A 20,326-nucleotide genomic window follows, 5' to 3' on the forward strand; every position below is an offset into this window, starting at 1 on the left:
AGATGGCGGCGCCGGCGTCCTCCCGGCGATGTTGCGCCGCCCCGTGGGCCCCCCCCCCTTCCCGGAAAAAAGATGGCAGCGGCCTAGCCAGCCCTTTGGAGGCGTCACGGGCGCTCGGCGGATCCTGGGCGAGGGGAGGGCGGCCGGTGAGTGAGGGCCCGGGGTCGGCGTGGCTGGTCCGCCCGCCATCGGGGAGTGACCGGCCCGGGTGTTGGGAGGGGGCTTGGGGCGGTTGCAGACCCGCCTCCCGGCCTCGCGTCCTCCACCCGGACCCATGGACGCCGCCGCCAGACAGGCCGAGGGACGGCTGTCCAGGGTCGGGCGGGCCCGGAGGTTACGGCGCGGTGACCTGGCCCTCCCCGTCCTTGAAGGGGGGGCCGTGACCCCGGTTCGCAGTGTTGGTGGACGTTTGGGATTGTGTGTGTAAATCCTTGATAGTCCGGACAGCCGGTGGTAGTTGTCATCGCGCCGTCAGCGTGACTCCTAAAGCCGCGGCAGAGCTGCCGAGGGAGCGTCTGTAACGACGGGAATCCGGTTTCCCCGGAACAGACGCCGGGACGCCAGGAGCCCTGCGTGTGTCCACTTCCGTCCGCCCCAAGGCTCTGCTGGTTCCTTCCGGGGCTGAGCCTCCGGGGACGGTCCTGTCTACAAGGCGAAGCCCGCTGCTGGGGGCAGAGGGTGAGCGTGAGCAGGGGCCGACGTTCGCGGGATAAGTGAATGCTGTGAGCGGCGGGAGGACGTTCCAGGGGCCGCCTGATCTCTACATGGCTGTTTCTGTGTTACTTTTTGTGCAAAACGTCGTGTAAACAACATTCAGTGTACTTCCTATCAACGTAAGTGAATCAGAGTAGACTTCTTCTGAGACCGGAGTACAGTCCATTTGGACACGTGTTTTCATGGCCACAGTCAGTGGGGTGTTGTTACCACGGTCAGTGGGTGTTGTTACCATGGTCAGTGGGATGTTAACAGCAGGAGGAGTTGCCTTGGTTTGCACGCTTTTCTGGTGGGAAGAGCTGGGGCGGCAGGAACAGAATTACAGTCCAGCAGAGAAGGAAAACGCCTTCTGCCAGGGAAGACAGCCAGACGTGAGCACCTGTGTCCAGGGCTCCTGCCTTGGTGACTGCAGGTGACAACCCTTGGCTGCACTTCCTCCTGGGCCCGCCTTCACGGCAGCCCTGCTGGCATCACCTCGGCGCCAGCACGTAGCATTTCCACTCAGCCTGACGCCCAAGCTGCTTGCCGGGGCTGTCGAGTCGTCGCCGTCCCAGGCGCCACTTCCTGATGTGGTCCCGAGCTCCACTTGTAGAGTCCTCTGCCGTTTGTTGTCCCCTAGGCCCCATGTGTTTAGTGTGTGTCTGCAGGACCCTGACAACTTCTGGAACACACGCACCGTGGTGTGGCAGAAACACCCACGTTTGTTCACTCAGCTCTGCTGAGTGGCCACTGTGTGCAGGCAGTGTGACAGGTGCTGGGACTATGGGCCCTTGAAGGTGACAGACAGGAGCTCCAGGAAACGTGGTTCAGGGGACAGTTACAGCACAGCACGTCGGGGCAGCCGGTGGGCTCTAGTGGGTGTGGGGGACGCAGGCCTCCACAGACCTGGAAGGAGGGATGTAGAGCTGCCCAGGGACGGTTACTCCCTCAGGGGAATGAGGCAGGTGAGTTCAGAGAGCAAGATCTCGTGGAAGGCCCAGATAGTGCATGGGTCCAGGGGAACCCATCAGGAGAAGGATGACGGTTAGGAGCAGGTAGGGTAGAAGGGAGGCATCAGAGAAGCAAGCGGTGGCATCTGCCAGTGTTGCCAGAGTAGCCAGGGAGAGCCCCCTTACCTGGCCTCAGCCCCATGCGCCCTCAGGCTGTGGTGTGGCGGCCATGCTGTCAGCCAGCACGGGAATCTGCTCTGCCCCATGGAGGACACCATGATTTCTGAACCTCGTGCCCCAGCTTGGCTGCAAACGGCACCCTAACCCGGGGTGAGTGTGCCTTCCTCTGCGGCTCCTTCCTGGAAGGACTGCAAGGGGTGGGGGAGGTGGGTCTCAGATGCCCCTGGAAGGACCAGCAGGTGTTTGCCAGGTGAGCAGGGTATGAGAGGAACAGGTTAAGGGGCGGGATAAAGCTAGAGTTCCCTTTGGGATCCTGAAGCATGCAGGTCCTTGAACAGCCAAGTGGGGAGATGGGGAGGGAGCTGGGCCCTGTTCCTGGCTTGGAGGAGACCTGGGGTAGGATCCTGGGGTGTGAGGGAAGGCTGGGATGGCCGAGTGCCAGGCGTGAGCACCTGTGGCCCTGGGATCCCTGATGTGGCAACATGGACAGAGGGTTGGCCTCGTTCCTTCACTGCCAGGCTCAGGCACACCCAGAATAACAGGGCGCTCCGGCCTTCTCGCTGTTCCTGCGTGAACGTGAGCAAGAATGCGTGTGTGCGCGTGTATGCCTGTGTATGTGGGTGCACGTGCGTGCCTGTGTACTTATGTATGTGCACGTGTGTGTGCGCGCACACGTGCAGGTATGCATGTGCATGTGCAGTCATGCGTTGCCTAACGAGGGGGACACGTTCTGAGAAATGCGTCGTTAGGTGATGTCGTCTTTGTGCACATGTCACAGAGTGTCCACACAAACCTAGGTGGTACAGCCCAGCATACTCCTGGGCCGTGCGGTACTGATCTTATGGGACCAGCGTCGTGTATGCAGTCCATCGTTGACCGAAATGTTGTTCTGTGGTGCATGCGTGTAAGTGTGTGCGTGTGCTGGTATGTGTATGTGTGTGCTTGTGTGTGTGCGTGTGTTTGTGCCCACAGAGGTTGTTGAGATGGGAAGGTGGGAGGGGGCCAGTGCCCTACTGGGTGGGCTTGGGTGTTTGCTGGCACCAGGCCCAGTCCTTGAAAAGCCCTGGGGCTGTTGGGGGCTTCCTGTTTCATAGAGGGAAACTGAGGCTGGGGAGGTCAGGTGACTTAGCCAAGGTCACATAGCTCACCAGTGCTGAGTTGGGTTCTGGGGAGTGAGTTACCATGACTCTGGGGTCAGCCTCAATGCCAGGAGAGTCAGAGACAGACCGTGCTGTGCACATCAAGAAGGGGCAGATTTTGTGGTGCTGGACAGCCCTTGAGATGGGGCCATTTTACCTGAGTAGGTAAGACAGGAGCTGGAAACCCATGTCTTTGAAAAAGGAAAGAATACCATGCCTAGTATGGATTCTGTAAACCAAGGACATCTGTCTTATGTTACAAAGTGAACGTCTCTTTAGTGAAGTATTTGCTGGGCTCTAGCAGATGATGGCTCTGTGTCCTCTTTGTAGACCATTAACTGCTCATTGGGGTCTGGCAGCCGTGGGCTGTTGGCCTGCAGCTGTGCTGGGCACAGAGCCTTATGCAGGGCCTGGGGTGGCGGGGGGTTGTGATCACATTCTTGGCCTCACTTCCTCACCCGCCCCTCCCCTCTCTCTTCAGCTCCTGGCCACACTTGCAGACCATCCTGCATGGCCATGGCGTCCAGGCAGGCTCTGCTCTGCAGCCTGGCTCCTCGCTGCCTCTGGCTCCTAGGAGTCATCCTTCTGATGGACGCGTCCGCCCGGCCTGCCAACCACTCCTCTGCTCGGGAGAAAGCGGGCACCAGGGAGGAGAATGAGATCCTGCCCCCGGACCACCTGAACGGGGTGAAGCTGGAGATGGATGGGCATCTCAACAAGGACTTCCACCAGGAGGTCTTCCTGGGGAAGGACACCGATGGGTTTGAGGAGGACGCGGAGCCGCGGAGGAGCAGGAGGAAGCTGATGGTCATCTTCTCCAAGTAGGTGCCTGGGGCCTGTGGGGTGTGTGCGGGGAGGCTGGCGTTTGCTGCCTTGCTGGTGCAGTCCTGGCTTCGCACACGGTGGGAGCAGTCGAGGGGCCCGCTTGGTGACGTGCTGTGGAGGAGAGGGCTGTGATGCCTGCTCGTGGCTGACCACACTAGGGAAGTTTGCAGTGTTTGAGTTGAGGAGCATGCAGCCCTGAGCTAGCACCCTGGGTCGGTAGGGCCTCAGAGGGCCACAGTGTGGGGCTGCCGGGCAACAAGACTGTACAGCTGGGAGGGCTGCGGGTGGCCTGGAGGAGCCTGGCTGCCCTGCCTGGGCCTGTGGTGCAAGGCGGCCTCCAGCCAGCGTCCCCTGTGGTGAAAGGCAGATGGTCAGTCATGGGGGTGGTCACAGCGGGTCACAAGACCAGTTAGACTAGGCCTGGCGGGAGGCAGTAACTGTAAGGAGTGGGGAGGGCCTCAGCTCGCGGCGGGTGCGCAGAGCCGCCTGGCTGTGTGGACTGCAGGGCTGGTGCTGGGCACACGCGGCCATTTGCTCTCCATGTGTCTGGAAGTTCTTGTGACGCGACATGAAGGAGCGCCAGTGTGCGTGGACAGGGCACGTGCCTTTATGGTTTTGCTGGCCCAGAGCCCTGACCTCGCTGTTGTCCGCCCAGAGCAGGGCTGTGGTCACTCCCTGCCTCTGCCCTCCCTGTGTGTCCCTGAGTTCCTCTGGCCGCCTTGTCCTCAGTGACGAGCTTTTGCCCCATGGTTCTTGGAACCTGGCTTGAGGGTTGCGTGCACTGTGTCATGGGTCATCTTGACTGTCTACAGCCCTGGGGAGGCAGGTCCTGAGATGGCCACCTTCTTGCTCAGGGGAGCTGGGGTGACCAGCAGTGTGGCGCCCCACCCGCACGCAGTCAGTACCTGCGTCTGGATCTTCGGGGTCTGTGCCGACGCCTGGTCCTGGAGCAGTGTCAGGGAGCGTCGGCAGGTCCCCCAGCCCGGCTCCCAGGGCCGAGTGGGACCTGCCAGGACCCCGAGTGACAGCGCCCTCCCATGGGGTCTCATCTTTTCCCAGGTACCTGCTGAGGGCCCGGAAAAGGCCCGGGCTTGAGGGCTGATGCTTACAGGGGGCAGACGCTAGACACAGAGAACAGGGTGGGACACGTCAGGGCGGTGGGGGAACAGGGCCCACGGGGAGCCGGGATGGGGTCCTCGGGGTACTCGGGGCAGGCGGGATGCCCTGTGCAGGGTGGTGGTGGGGAAGGTGTGAGGGTGGGGACCAGGCAGAGGACAGAGAGCTCAGAGGCTCTCAGGGATGTAGTGGAGGGAGGATGCCAGACCTGGGGCTGTCAGAATCTCATTAGTTTGCTCACCTGGCGTGTCCTGTGGTTGAAGTACACACAGCCAGTGTGTTGGGGCTGCGCGGGACTGCAGGTCTCGGGATCTCGCATCTCAGTGGGACTCCCTACCTGGCATGGGCCTGGCGGGTTGCAGAATCTCGGGGTATGGGTGGCATGGTGGCTGCAGGGTCACGTGCTGGGACCTGGGACTTGTGGCTCTCTGTTCCGTGAAGGAGACTGAGGGGATCTCCGCGGTGGGGCTGCCTTTCTCGTGGGAGCTGCTTCGAGCATGTGCACAGGTCACGTGTGCCGGCTGCGAGCATGCGCACGGGTCGCGAGGGCCATGAGCATGCACGAGTCGTGTGGCCTGGGGCTTTGGAGCTGTCCAAGGGAGGTGAGGGACCTTTGAGGCCAGAGCGCAAGCTCGGGACGAGGCCCTTGGCAGCTGGACTTGGGCTCCGTTCCCCGAGCCGGTTGGCCTCAGCCTCTTCATCTGTGAAACAGGGTGCTGAGAGCCCCGCTTCCTGGGCGTGGTGAGAAGGCCGTCCTGGCACGGCTGTGTGCTGTCTGCTCATAGGGTGGGCCTGTAGCAGGCCAGGCCGGGGCTGGGGCGTTGTGGAGGTGGACTGGCAGGGGCCCAAGCAGCTGCAGGAGGTGGGGGGCCGGGGGCGGGCTGCCTGTGAGGCGCCTGCAGGCAGAGCTGAGACTTCGGGACCTGCAGTCATCGAGTGGGGTTTAGGAGGAGCATTGGGCAAGTGTGCAGATTCCTCGGAGTAAAGGGTCAGGTCTGGGCATCAGCTGAGACGCCTGGAGAAAGAACTGTGACAGACCTGGGGCCAGGCCAGGTTCAGAGGTCAGAAGAAAGGAGGAACCAGACAAGGACCTCCAGGAGGCCGGGGAGGGTGTGCAGGACAGGGGTGACCTGAGGCGGGACCAGCAGTCACCCGTCGCGCCCTGGCCGGACTGCCGTTCTCGGTGGCTCCCTCTCCACGTTGGAGGAACTGATGGTTGTTGTCAGGTGGAGTGCACTCAAGTCTTGTCCAGCGGACAGATCCACTGTCGTTTGAAGTGAAGTTTGCTGTTTCCAGGGAGCAGAGGAAAGAAGTTGTGAACTGAGCCACCAGGTGGCAGGCGGGTTCTTCTCTGTGATCTGCTGGAGGCAGGCCCACGGCAGGTGGCGAGGTGGGGGCGCCTGTCCCTTCGTCTCCACCGTGTCCCATGGGGCTTCCCCGGGACAGGCATTGGCAGGAGAGGTGGACACAGGAGACCCGCATGAGGTGCTGTGCGCACCCGGCCCTGAGGGCTCTGGGAGGCCGCCGGCTGGGGGCAGGAGCTGGACGCGGGAGAGTCCGGGGTCAGTGGGCTGACCGAGACTGAAACAGTGAGAAGTGGGTCCTAGAAGAAGACTGTGCATGTGGACCCTTGACTCCAAAGGTGAGGCCCTGGTTGCTTCTGGGACCCTTAATTTGGTAATGACATGGCCAGCTGACCAAGAGGCCACTGGGTTCCCCCCAGGGCTCTCGGGATTGTCCATGCCTATGCTTGAGAGCCACCTTCTGGGGTGGCCTGCAGAGGGTGGGCTGCACCATGCCAGCGGGCCAGGGGCAAGGCGCAGAGCACACAGGCAGCCTTTGGACTAAAAGCACCCGGAAGGAGAGCTGCAGGGACCTGCCTGGGTGTCCTCTGGAGGGAGGGTGGCTCTCACCAGGGGAATGCCTCACCTGTTATAAGATGCATGAAAGAAAATCTTCCCTCAGACAGATTCAGAGTCAACTATGGAACCAACAGCAGGCTCTTCCTGCCCTGCTCTGGCCGCAGAGCCCAGGGCACACGGGTGGGTGGGTGGGGTGGGGCTTGGAGAGAGGGGCCAGTGAGCAGGGGCGGGGGGGCAGGCAGGGCCTGCTGGACGGGTGGCGGGCGGAGCAGAATCCAGGGAGGGTGAGGAGAATCAGTGCCAGGAACAGGTGCATCACGCTGGCGTGAGGGTTGAGCTGGGAGGCAGGAGCTGCCACGGGGACCCCAGGCCCTTGTCTGCGGAGGGGTGAAGATGTGAATGGAGTCCTCCCTCCCTGACGGAGTCGGTACTTTCCTGCTCTCCCACTGTGCTCACCTGTGAAAAATTGAGGGTCAGCTCTTTGCCCCCGCCTAGCTGGAGCGCAGGCAGATGTCACAATGGAACCTCGCGCTATAGCGAGGCCTGGATGGTGCGGGGTGCAGCTCCGAATCCACTCTAGGTGGAGCCTCACCTGGATGTCACACCTGGCAGGGCCCCGAGGGCCAGGTATGCAGGTGTCTGTGCACATGGGGGTCCGAGCTCCAGGCCACACCCTCCCCATCCCTGTACTCCCTGGCCCTGTGGGACCCACGGACCTTCCCAGGCACCTGCTGGCCAGTGTGCAGACGTGGCGGGAGCTCCTCCTACACGGAGCCATCAGGACCTTGGAGTGCAGAGGCGAGGCGCTTGCTCAGAGAGGGGGTAGTGATGGGACTGCCCTTGCAGCCAGCTCTGGGGGGTGGGATTGGAGTTCAGATGCCCAGATCAAGTCACGTGGAAATGCAGAAGAAAGCTGGACCATTGAGGCTGTGACGCCACCACGGGGAAAAGTGCCCTGTTGGCTAACACACTGACTTCCCTTTAGTCTCTTGCTGTCCCATTGTGCACTTTATCGGTTATAGTCAGGGAGTGTCCTCCTTGTGTTCATCTTTTCACTCGGCAGTTGTTTCTACATAGTCTTCCACGCACAGCCATTCCTGCTTCCCGGTGCTGCTGCCACGGGCCACATGGTGTCCCAGCTTTTTGCCACATGCCAGCTACTGACGGCCCTACTTGTCCCCCACCAAGGGCACATGCGGCTCAGTTTTTTTTTTTTTTTTTTTAATTTTTTCTTTTTTTTTAATATTATTTAAAGATTTTTATTTATTCAGTGTTTTCCCCCCAAAGCCCCAGTAGACAGTTGTATGTCATAGATTCACATCCCTCTAGTTGCTGTACGTGGGACCCGGCCTCGCGTTGGACGGAGAAGTGGTGCCTCGGGGCGCCCCCGGGATCCGAACCCGGGTCGCCAGCATCAGAGCGCGCGCACTTAACCGCTAAGCCACAGAGCCGGCCCTTTTTTTTTTAATATTATTTATTTTTTTTCCCCCAAAGCCCCAGTAGATAGTTGTACGTCATAGCTGCACATCCTTCTAGTTGCTGTATGTGGGATGCGGCCTCAGCATGGCCGGAGAAGCGGTGTGTTGGTGCGCGCCTGGGGTCCAAACCCGGGCTGCCAGCAGTGGAGCGTGTGCACCTAACCGCTAAGCCATGGGGCCGGCCCTCAGTTTTGAACAAATGAAACTAATATTTCCACAACATTTCTTAAATAAGCTTTTTATTTTGGAATGATATTAGATTTACAGAAAAGTTGCAGATAGCCCAGTTTTCTCTAATATCCACGTCTGACGTAACCACAGTACATTTGTCAGAACCAAGAAACGACGGTGCTGCCTGACTGATACCCACCCTCCCGACTTCAGATTCGTGGGTCTCCCCAGCCTCCTCTCTCTGCCCCGGACCCTATCCAGGATCCCACACTGTGCTGCGTGTCACATCTCCTTTGTGCCCTCTGGGCTGTGACAGTGTCTCAGACGCTCCTGTTTTTTCACGACCTTGACAGTCTTTTTTTTTTTTTTTTTTGTGAGGAAGATCAGCCCTGAGCTAACATCCGTGCTAATCCTCCTCTTTTTGCTGAGGAAGACCGGCTCTGAGCTAACATCCATTGCCTAATCCTCCTCCTTTTTTCCCCCCAAAGCTCCCCAGTAGATAGTTGTACGTCATAGTTGCACATCCTGCTGGATGCTGTATGTGGGACAGGGCCTCAGCATGGCCTGAGAAGCGGTGTGTCGGTGCACACCCGGGATCTGAACCCGCGCCGCCAGTAGTGGAGCGCGCGCACTTAACCGCCAAGCCACAGGGCCGGCCCACGACCTTGACAGTCTTGAGGAGGACTGCTCAGGGCTTTTGTAGGAGGTCCCTCACCTTGGGTTTGTCTGCCGTGTTTCCTTGTGGTTAGACTGAGGTTGTGGGCTTCTGGAAAGAAGACCCCAGGGGTAAGCTGGCCCTCCGGTCACATGGTGTGAGGGGATGTCGACTGGGGCACTGGGTCAGGTGGCGTCCCAGGTGTCTCCTCTCGAGTGGCTCCCTGTCCTGTCCCTCCTGTCTTCTCTGGCAGCCGCTCCCTGAGCAGCCCACCTTCCAGAGTGGGAGTAGAGCTCCGCCTCCCACAGGGAAGGTCAGCTGCCTTGTGTGGAATTCTGTGAGGAGGGGCTCTCTTGCCCATGTGTTGATGGATGGATCATTTCCTCCTGTCAGGGTGGACTGGGGAGGTGTGTTGTACACTTGGGTTGTGGTCCAGCGCTGTGCTGTGTATTTGCTGTTCACGATGTTCCAGCTTTGGCCATCGGGAGCTCTTTCACTTGGCCCCTGTGTCCCTGTGATGTGCCCCGTCCTGCTGTTTGTCGGGCACTTGCAGACGCTCCAGGCTCGTTGTGTTGTCCCTGCCTCAGCCCTAGAATCAGCCATTCTCCAAGGAGCCGGTTTCTCTTGCTGGAGGGTGGCATTCAGAAGCCAGGCCCTGGCCCTGGCCGTGCGCGTTGTTGCAGGGCCGTCACTGCCTGTGGTCGCTCGGGCAGAGCTGGATAACATACGCATGCTAACTAACCTGTGTATGCATATGTGTGTGTGCCAATCCGTGTACACATGTGCAGCAGCCGGTGTGTACACACAAGCACTGCTGACCCGTGTATGCACGTGAGCGTGTGCTAGCCGAGCATACCCTGCATGCACATACTTGTGTCTCTGTCTAGCTGTCTGTGTGTACATAAGTAAACATGGCTTCACCCTAGGGTCTCAGCTCTAACCCTGTTATGGGGGCTCGTTGGGCCCATGTGCCGAGTGGGCTGTGGAACTGGGTTGAGGTTCTGTGGTCATGCAGTGAGGGAAGAGTCCATTCACCTTCCCAGTGGTCCCGAGACTGATGGGGTAGACGCTGAGAGGCAGCTGCAGAGCAAACCCAATGTTCCCTGACTACCCCTGACGTCCCTTCATGCCCCTGTGTCCCCCAGCATCCCCCAACATCCCTCGATGTTTCTGGTGTCACTGTTGGGTGGACTGTCGCTGTTCATGGCGGTTTCACGGCTGCCTGTGGAGCCCCTGGCCATCCTCCTGTCCACCCATCCGTCTGTGTGTCAGGGTCTGGGAGCACTGTCTGACATCACTTGTCTGCCCGCAGGGTGGATGTGAACACCGACAGGAGGATCAGTGCCAAGGAGATGCAGCACTGGATCATGGAGAAGACAGCTGAGCACTTCCAGGAGGCCATCGCGGAGAGCAAGCTTCACTTCCAGGCTGTGGACCCCGACGGCGATGGTATGGCCCACCCCACCCTGACCTTGATGGGCCTGAGGCTGCCAGGAGAAGGGCGGTGCGTGGAGGGCGGAGGGGACTCCCAGCCGAGGGACCAGGGATGGAGAGGTGAGAGCCAGGAGGGGCCCCTCACTGGCAGCGCCAGAGAGACAGACATCCCCCTCTCGCTTTGCTGGTGAGGACGAGGGTGCAGGGCGCTGGCTGCTCCACCTCTTAGACCTGGGGCCCTGGCAGGATGTTTGGAGCTGGCTGCTCTGGTGGTTCTGCCTCTACAGCTGCCTGTAGCACAAGGATTTTTTTTTTTATCGTTTGATTGATTTATTTTTTACCCCAAAGCCCCAGTAGATAGTTGTATGTCATAGTTGCACATCCTTCTAGTTGCTGTATGTGGGACTCGGCCTCAGCATGGCCGGAGAAGCGGTGCGTCGGTGCGTGCCTGGGATCTGAGCCCCGGGCCGCCAGCAGCGGAGTGTGCACTTAACCGCTAAGCCACGGGGCCGGCCCTCAAGGATTTTTGACAAATGTCTTAAAATAATTAAATATTTCTTTTTAAAAATGTTCATTGTTAAACATCCTAACATGTTGATCTGCTCTTTCAGGCCGTGTGTCATGGGATGAGTATAAGGTGAAGTTCTTGGCGAGCAAAGGCCACAAGGAAAGAGAAGTTGCTGAGAAGATAAAGAACAACGAGGAGCTGAAAATCGACGAGGAGAGTGAGTGCCCAGGCTCCCGCGGCCGGCATGGCTGCGCGTGTGAGTGCGTGGCCACGTGTGAGCGTGCGTGGCCCTGCATGCGAGTGCGTGGCCGCGTGTGAATGTGCATGGCTGCGCGTGAGCGGCCCTGCGTGTGTGTGGTCACGTGTGAGTGTGTGTGGCCCTGCATGTGAGTACGTGGCTGCACGTGAACGTGTGTGGCCCTGCATGTGAGTGTGTGGCCCTGTGTGCAAGTGTGTGGCTGCAGGTGAGCGTGTGGCCCTGCGTGCGAGTGCGTGGCTGCACGTGAGCATGTGGCCCTGCGTGAGCGTGCATGGCCCTGCATGCAAGTGCGTGGCTGCGCGTGAGCATGCATGGCCCTGCGTATGAGTGTGTGGCTGCACGTGAGTGTGTGTGGCCTTGTGTGTGAGTGCGTGGCCATGCTGTGGTCCTGCATGCAAGTGCGTTGCCGTGCGTGAGGATGCCGATGCCAGGGGCTCCTAAGGGTCTGGCAGGCAGAGCCCCGGGCCCCTCCAGACGTGGTGGGTGGGTGGGGGCAGCAGGTGGCCTCGAGGGAGCTCAGGCTCTGGGGAGGAGGTGGCTGAAGGTGCCGGAAGCAGCGAGAGGCGGTTCTCGGCCAGGTGGAGGGTCCTCAGCCCTGGACGTGTCAGAACCCCGGAGCTGGTGAAGGTGGTGGGGGCATCTGTGTGAGGAATGTGGAGGCTGGAGGGAGCTGGTGCGGGCGGGTGTGGTGCAGGGCTCAGGACAGGATTCTCTCCCCCTCAGCCTTCAGGGACACCCCTTGAAAAATCCTGTCACTGACGGGAAATGACGAAGTGCTCAGGCGTCTCTGAGGAGTGCCGTGGCCTTCGCTGGTTCTGCCTCGGCTCTGTGCATCCCGCCTTCCCTGGGGCTCAGGCACAGCCTGTGGGCAGATTTGGCTTGTTGGGGCTCTACCCGCATGCGTGTGGTGCCGTCGTCTCCTGTTCTGTCTTCACACGGTCGGTCATCATCCCTGCCGTGTGGCGTGGTGTCTGCTCTTGAGGGACGTGTGCAGGAGTTTGTCTGAGGCATCTGTGTCCACTGGCCGCTCGTGTTGGGTGTGTTGTGGCCTCTGGTTGGTGTGCCTGCTGCCCTTCCCTCCTCTGCTGCACCATGTTCTTTGGTCCACGTGTGTTCACTACTGTTGTGTTCTTGGAGGAGCTGTGGCCGCTGTCCCTCCTTGTGGGTGAGTGTCCTAGGACTGGGCTCCCTTGTCCCACAGCAGAATTGCAGTCCTTGCCTTCTTTCTGGTTGCGTTTGCTCTTTAGTTTTAATCCCAATTCTACGGGTTCCTTGCTGGTAGTGGAAGGTCACGACTTCTGTGCGTCAGCCTTCTATCCTGCAACTCTGCTCTACGTGGTTTGTAGGTCCAGGGGTTTTTGTGGATTCTTCTGGGTTTTCTATGTAGACAGTCATGCTGTCTGTGAACAAAGACCGTTGGTTCCCTCCTTCCCACACAGGGCACCTCTTCCTCCTCTTCCCGCTCACTGTGCTAACCAGCGCTTCCAGCATAACACCGGAAAGCGGGCGTCCTTCCCTCGTCCCTGGTTGAGGGAAGCCTCGAGTTTCTCACCATTAGGCATGATGGTGGCGGTAGGTGTTTGTGGATGCTCTTTATCAAGTGGGGAAGTTCCCTCTTTCCCAAGTTTACGGTGAGTTTTGGTTGTGAGTGGGTGTTGGATTTTGTCAAATGCTTTGTTGACGTGATTGTGTGATTTCCTTCTGTAGCCTGTTGATGTACTGGGTTAGACTGACTGATTTTCTGGTGTTGGACCAGCGTGCATACCTGGGACCAAGCCCACGTGGTCGTGGTGTGTAATTCTTTCTATACGTTCTTGGATTTGATGCTAGTATTTTGTTGAGGACTTTTGCATCTGTGTTTGTGGGCGGTGCTGGTCTGCAGTTTCTTCCCTTGCAATGCCTATGTCTGGTTGTGGCTGGGCCGACGCTCTGCCTCGTCCTCTGACGGAGGTGTAATGAGTTGGCACAGCCTCTTCCTCACATGCTTGTGGGACTCACAGTGAATTGCCCTTCCGTCCTGGTTTTTCTGAAGCATTTGTTTTTTGTTTTTTCTTTTTGGTCAGGAAGACTAGCCCTGAGCCAACGTCTGTGCCTATCCTCCTCCTTTTGCTGAGGATGACTGGCCCTGGACTAACATCCATGCCCATCTTGTTCTACTTTATATGGGATGCTACCACCGCATGGCTTGAGAAACAGTGTGTCAGTCCATGCCCGGGATCCAAACCTGTGAACCCTGGGCCGCTGAAGCAGAGCGCGCAAACTTACCCGTTGTACCACCGGGCCGGCCCCTGCATTTTGTTTTTTAATGGACCACAGGGTTCAGTTTTGTTTGGTGAGCCAGTCTGAAGTTTTTTGGTGATAGGTGAGTTGAGCTCGTTTACAGAGTTTCTTTCTTTTTCCCCCTGGTGATGTGGGGTTAGAGCCTTAGCTCCCCTCCTCGGAGGCTGCATACCCTGTGACCCGCGTGGGGACCTGACGGCTGTGTCGGGGGGGAGTTGTTTACATCTGACAGCTTCATCTATCCCTGCCCCATCTGGGCTGAGCCCTTCTCGGCTCACGTGATGGTGTCCAGCACCGTCCTCTTTAGACCCCATACGTTGGGCATGATGGTTTTCTTTCTGAAGGGCTGCTTGCTTTTCTCAAACGTGTTTGTCCTGTGGTTCAGGCTGTCCCCTGAAGGTGTTCTTTAGAGGTGCCTGGGGTCCTGGGGGGCCTCTGTCCTCCTCCTGCTAGCGTTGGTGATGTGGCACTAGCTTCTGGGGTGGCTGTGGGGACGTAGGGTGCCGGCCGCCTCTCCCACCTGCTTTTGGAAGCTTCTCTGTCTTGGTGCCTGTTCCCTCTGGGTGTGGCTGGGTCGAGACATGTCCTTCCTGGATCAAGGGCTTCGTGGCGTCTCCGTCCTCCTTTTGGACCTGGAGGGGGCAGTTCCCCTGGGCGTCCTCTCAGCCAGGTGGGGTCCTCTCCTCAGCCTGTCTGTCCAGCTCTCATCCCAGCACTCCTGAGTGTTTCACAAATCCCTTCTTCCCTTTTGCAGTCTGGGGTGAGTGGTTCTGGGGGACCGGAGGTGAAGAGCAGCTGGCACACGTCTGGGAGGCCCTGGGGAGCTAGCGCTGCGGGGCAGGGCTGGGAGGCGAGCTCAGGGGTCACCGAGTGGTAGCTCTGCCTCCTCAGGGGACACTCAGTGCACGTGTGTGGGTTCCTGGGGCTGCTGTCGCTACACACCACACAGGGGGCTGGTTCCCTCTGGGGGCTCAGAGGGGCTCCGTCCCAGGCCTCCCTCCAGCCTCTGGTGCTGCTGGGGTCCCTGCATGTGGCTGCATCACTCCTATCTCCGTGTCTGTTTGTCCTCTTATACAAGGACACCTGCCATTGGGTTCAGGGCCCACCTTAAATCCGGGCCATCTCAGAGACCTTTTCTCCACATCAGGTCCATTCATAGGCCCCAGGGAGACATAGCAAGTCTGTGCCAGCCCCCTCATGCCTGTCCCTGCAGTGGGGCAGGCAGGGAGCAACTGGTCGCTCCCCTTTTCCTTTGGGTGGATTTGCCACTTGAAAGTAGGTCACGGAGGTCTTCTGTTCGTCAGAAGCATAAGAGGCAAGGCCACAGGCACTGTGTAGGGTGCAGCCGTCCCCTCCTTCTGACTGCCCAGGCCTCGGCATCCCTGTTCCCAGCTAAAGCTGGAGTTGGGACCCGGGATGAGAGTGCAGAGACACTGCTGTGCCTGGCCAGGACCTGCTGCTCCGCCGATGGGATCAACCATGCTGTTGGGGGCCTGGACAGTTGCTGACCCCAGGGGACCCTCGGTGGTTGGCTGCACTCCTCGCTGCCTGCATGGGCCTTCCCTCGGAGGGAGAGCGAGGGCCACGTGAGCATCAGTGGGGTGCTTGAGTCCTGTCTGGAAACTGGGTTTTCCTTCAGCAACTGCCCTCCGCGAACGGCGACGGGAAGGGAGTGGAGAGGGACAGGGTCCTGCCTCTGTTCCCGGGACACTTGTCAGTGTGAGTCAGCCTTCTCCAGGCGCCTCCACGTCTCCCCAGGAGCAAACAGCACAGCCAGCTGGGGGGTCTGCGTCTGTGTCTGTGTGTGGGGAGGTTTGTGTTTGTATTTGGGAGGGTCTTTGTCTGGGGGGCATCTGTGTGGGGGGAGTCTGTGTCTGTATCTGGGGGCGTCTGCATCTGTGTGTGGGGAGGTCTGTGTGTGTTGGGTGGTCTGTGCCTGTTTCTGGTGGATCTGCGTCTGGGTGTGTGGGGGGCATCTGTGTCTGGGGGCTCTGTGTCTGTGTCTTGGGGGTGTCTGTGTGTGGAGAGGATTTGTGTGTTGGGGGAGGTCTGAGTCTCTGTGTGTGTAGGGTCTGCATCTGTACCTCGGGGGTTTGTGTCTGTGCTTGGGGAGGTCTGCATCACTGTCTGGGAGGGTCTGCATCAGTGTCTGGGGGCTCTGCATCAGTGTCTGGGGTGTCTGCGTCAGTGTCTGGGGGTCTGCATCTGTCTGGGGTGTCTGTGTCAGTGTCTGGGGGTGTCTGCATCAGTGGGGGGCTCTGCATCAGTGTCTGGGGCTGTCTGCGTCGGTGTCTTGGGGGCTCTGTGTCTGGGGGGCTCTGCATCAGTGTCTGGGGGTGTCTGCATCAGTGTCTGGGGGGGCTCTGCATCAGTGTCTGGGGGTGTCTGTGTCTGGGGGCACCTGCGTCGGTGTCTGGGGTGCTCTGTGTCTGGGGGTGCCTGCATCGGTGTCTGGGCGGCTCTGTGTCTGGGGGTGTCTGCATTGGTGTCTGGGGGGCTCTGTGTCCGGGGGCGCCTGCGTCTGTGTCTGGGTTGTCTGTGTCGGTGTCTGGGGTGGGCTGGGGTGCCATCTGCCTCTCCGGGGCTGAGCTCTCCTCCCAGGGGCAGTGCTCTTGGACTTGGACACTGCCACGCCCCGAGCAGCCTCTGCATTCAGCGTCTCGGAACTTTCTGGATGCGTGCAGGTGTTCCCAGGCTGAGGTCCTCACGGCTGCGTCTCTCTCAGCACAGGAAGTCCTGGAGAACCTCAAGGACCGCTGGTACCAGGCGGACAAGCCGCCATCAGACCTGCTGCTGACGGAGGAGGAGTTCCTGTCGTTCCTCCACCCCGAGCACAGCCGCGGCATGCTCCAGTTCATGGTCCGGGAGATTGTCCGCGACTTGGGTGAGGCCTGGGGCCTGGCACAGGGCGGGGCGTTCTCACTTCTGGTGACTGGGCCTGGACAGTGGAGCCCCCTGTCTACGTGCAGCCAGTCCTCCTGCCGGGAGATCAGCGTCGGCTGGTCCTGGCCTGGGGGGCCTCGAAAGGGAAGGTCATGCCCTGCGGGTGCCGTCCAGCCTGGGCCGGTTTCCGAGCAGGTCCAGTGAGACGCGCCCCTTGGGTTTAGGCTAACAGCTGACAAACTGATGATTGGGCGGCAAAACCCATTTTGTTGACTTCTCTTGAGTGGCTCTCTGTGGTCCCATGCCAACTTGAGGTCTGAGCGTCCACTCATCCTCGTCCCGCAGACCAGGATGGCGATAAGCAGCTCTCACTGCCCGAGTTCATCTCTCTGCCTGTGGGCACTGTGGAGAATCAGCAGGGCCAGGACATGGACGACAGCTGGGTGAGAGACAGGAAGAAGGAGTTTGAGGAGCTGATCGACGCTGACCACAATGGCATCGTGACGATGGCGGAGCTGGAGGTGAGCGTGGGGGGATGTGGGGGGTGCCCTGGGGGTGCCCCCTGAGGGCAGGCCCTGGGAGGACATGCAGTGCCCCTGTGGACATGCCCAGGGCCCTGAGGCCCCCAGTTGTGCCCATGGCAGGGGAGCCGCCTGCAAGATTGTTCGGGAAGGCAGAGTTGGTCTGGCTGTGGCTGGTCACTTGGTCACTTAGTCAGCGGTCCTCGGGCCGGCTGAGCCGTGTAAATGCCCATGTCTGAGGCTCCCCAGCAGGGCCCAGCCAGCCTGTCGGCTTTTGCATTCGGACAGATTTGAGGCAGGAAAGCTGGGAGCCAGTGAGGCGCCTGTGTGTGTCCCCGGGGTGGGGGGTGCAGCTACTGGCTCTGAGACACTGCTTCCCAGGGGGTGGTCTGGGCCGGACACTTGGGCTGGAGGGAGCGGGTGCGTGTTGGAACCCACTGCCTTCCTCTGAAGTGTCTTCACTGGATCGAGTAGGTGCTGCGTGGGGCTTGTTTTTTCCTTTGCTCGATGAGTCATTTTGTTTTACGCCAGAATTCTCTGATTCCTGCTGATAGCCGGCGGGCACCTCTGGTTCAGGGATTCCTGTCTGTGCCAAGGTCCTGGCAGCTGATTCAGTCTGTGTGCCGTGTGACCCACTGGCAGGCCCTAGGTGGCTGCTCCACGGCCCCACCTCCTGGGCCAGCGTCCCGGCTCCCCTAGGCTGTTCACACTCTGGCCGGGCCTCCCTTCTCCCCACCCTGGTCGTTCCCTTCCATGGTGGGGGCGCCCTGAGAAGGACCAGGAGGTGACATGTCTCCCACGCCCCCCATGGCAATGCCCACACAGCAAAGGCAGCCTGGCGTCCGCCTTCCAGAACATTCCAGAACATGCCCTCATCCCTGTCCTGCTATTAGCCAACGGAATGTTTTAAACAAGGAGTCACTTTCTGTAGCTGGTTATAGGAAGTCCTGCTGCTTCCCTGAGGCAGAAGGTGCCCTCGCTGCTGGGGGTCCATGTGGGGCAGGGGCGCCCTCCAGGTGGGTGTCCTGAGTATGGACTGGACTCGAGGTCGTGAGGAGGACACCTGTGGTCAGCAGGCCCCAGCACTGTAGGGAGCGCGTGGGCAGGTGCGAGGGGGCGCGCTGACCGGTGTCCACGTCCCTGCAGGACTACATGGACCCCATGAACGAGTACAATGCCCTCAACGAGGCCAAGCAGATGATCGCCATCGCTGACGAGAACCAGAACCACCACCTGGAGCCCGAGGAGGTGCTCAAGTACAGCGAGTTCTTCACGGGCAGCAAGCTGATGGACTATGCCCGCAATGTGCATGAGGAGTTCTGACCGCCCTCGCTCCCCGTGCCACCACGGCCACCCATCGCCACCCAGAACCTTCCCTCTCTGCTGCTCCCAACCACCGCCGCCGCGGGGTCCAGGTTCACTGAAGATGGGCGTGGGCAGGCCGGGTGTCCCCTCTGCCACCCATGTCACAGGTTGACTTGTGCTTGGACGCAGCCCACTGTCCCCCCAGCGCGGGAGTCCCATGTAATCGCTGCATCTTGCTTCTGAGAACTGGGAGCCGTTCTGCTGAAGGCGTGACCACATCGGGGCTCCGCGGGCTCACCACACCGTGGGAAATAACGCAACTCTTGCCGTTTCCTTGAAAACTGAAAGATGAAGACAATGTTAGAATTGCTTTGCTGGAAACCAGTAGCCGGCAGCCGGGGTGGGTGGCTGCACCTCCCGCATGTTGGGGAGGGGCTGTCAGAACCGCTGGTCACACACGTTCAGTCTCTGAGAAAACACAAGTCCTTGTGACAAGAGTCACATTAATTTACTTTAAAATATAGTTGCCTTTTTCTCCCAGCTTCATTTTTTTTGTGAAAAGAACAGAGCAATAATTTGGAACATTTGTGGCCAGGTGGCTTCCATCTGAAGCTCTTGAGGTGGGCGATCTGGTTGGAACACGGGGCTTCCTGGCGCCTGTAAGCATCATGAGAGTCAGGATGCTCCCATCTGGTCCAGCCGCCCACTGGGGCATCAACGGAGGGGGCAGCATATCAGGGAACTGGCGAAAGGCAGGACCATGGGCTCCGAGGCCTGGAGGGGTCGGCGGAGGGTGTCCAGGTGGGACCAGGGTCCCGGGGGCCATGGTGAAGGATGTGTTTACAGAGGGGGTTTGTGGGAGGGGGCTTCTGCAGGGCAGAGGCAGGAGTTGGGGGTCTGGGCTGCAGCTTTTTTTTTTTTTTTAACATTTTTTTAATTGTATTTATTTCTTTTCCCCCCAAAGCCCCAGCAGATAGTTGTATGTCATAGTTGCACATTCTTCTAGTTGCTGTATGTGGGACGCGGCCTCAGCATGGCTGGAGAAGCAGTGCGTCGGTGCAAGCCCGGGATCCGAACCCGGGCTGCCAGCATCGGAGCACACGCACTTAACCGCCAAGCCATGGGGCCGGCCCTGGGCTGCAGCTTTGACGTCAGGACCCTGGAGCCCAGCCTGGGAGAGACCCGGATGGGCCTGGAGAAATGGGAGTTTTGAGCAGAGAAGGGAAGATCTGAGGAGAGCCCTGGGCCACTGCCTGAGGGGAGGACGGGAGGAGCCGCTGCCTGGAGTCCAGGCTAGGTGTGGGGGACAGAGGAGGGGCCGGGCTGGCTGCCATCGGAGCGACTGACCTCCACTGGCTGAGGTCCCACCACCTGCGTCACTGCTGCTCACTGTCCCGGGCCCTTCCTGGGGGTCAGCCGTGCCTGGTGCTTGTGTGGGGATGGAGCTGTGAGAGTTTAAATGATTGCGAGTCCTGACCCCCCATGCCCACCAAGCTGCCTGCCTCCCAGCCCCCACGACGGTCACCCTCTCGGAGCCCTGAGCCATGGCCCGTGGCGCCTCAGTGGACAGCTCACTCGGCCAGTGGGGTGGGGGCGGTGGGGGGGCCACTCAGAGCTGCCCGTCTGACCAGCTCTTGTCACAGGGACCACTTCCGAGCAGCGTGGGGTAGGGCCGCCGCGGAGGAGGAGCGTGTGGTCGGTCACACCTGGGTTGGTTTCCAGACAAACAGGAGGAAAGACTGTTTTCACAACAGCCCGGAGTGTGTGGCGGGAGGGCGGTCTCCGCAGTGGGCCAGCCCTGTGTGGGTCGGTTGGTGGTAAGCAGTGTGTGACACTCCGACAAAGGTGTGGGCTGAGCGCGGGCCTGGCGGGACGCTCGGGATGGAGGCTGGGCCTGTGGGTGACGCACGGTGTTTGTGCCCCAGGGTCAGCATGAGCCGTCTCCAATTTCGTGGGCCAGGCACGCGGGGCCTTGGCAGTGGAGACTGGCACCAGAGGGCGGGCGGCCCCCATGTGGCCCCCGGGGAAGGAGACAGTCATCCCAGAGTGGAGCGCTTCCCACCAGAC

General features: G+C 59.9%; 1 protein-coding gene across 2 annotated transcripts; it reads left to right on the forward strand.

The window, feature by feature from the left end:
• Positions 1 to 43: 43 nt before the first annotated feature.
• Positions 44 to 18,799, forward strand: SDF4 (stromal cell derived factor 4). Of its 2 annotated transcripts, none has more exons than XM_004425474.3 (7): positions 44 to 146; positions 3,444 to 3,783; positions 10,382 to 10,518; positions 11,115 to 11,228; positions 16,276 to 16,434; positions 16,779 to 16,954; positions 18,101 to 18,799. In XM_004425474.3, exons 2-7 carry the CDS (start codon positions 3,473 to 3,475, stop codon positions 18,275 to 18,277), a joined length of 1,074 nt encoding a protein of 357 aa, XP_004425531.1. In that variant the 5' UTR covers positions 44 to 146; positions 3,444 to 3,472; the 3' UTR covers positions 18,278 to 18,799. The 2 variants fall into 2 exon arrangements, with proteins under 2 accessions (XP_004425531.1, XP_087303172.1); XM_087447046.1 differs by lacking the exon at positions 44 to 146 and adding an exon at positions 687 to 833.
• The last annotated feature ends 1,527 nt before the right edge of the window (positions 18,800 to 20,326 follow it).

The sequence above is a fragment of the Ceratotherium simum genome, chromosome 22 (assembly GCF_057802395.1).
Source record: "Ceratotherium simum simum isolate JZ-2026a chromosome 22, ASM5780239v1, whole genome shotgun sequence".
NCBI lineage: Eukaryota > Metazoa > Chordata > Mammalia > Perissodactyla > Rhinocerotidae > Ceratotherium > Ceratotherium simum.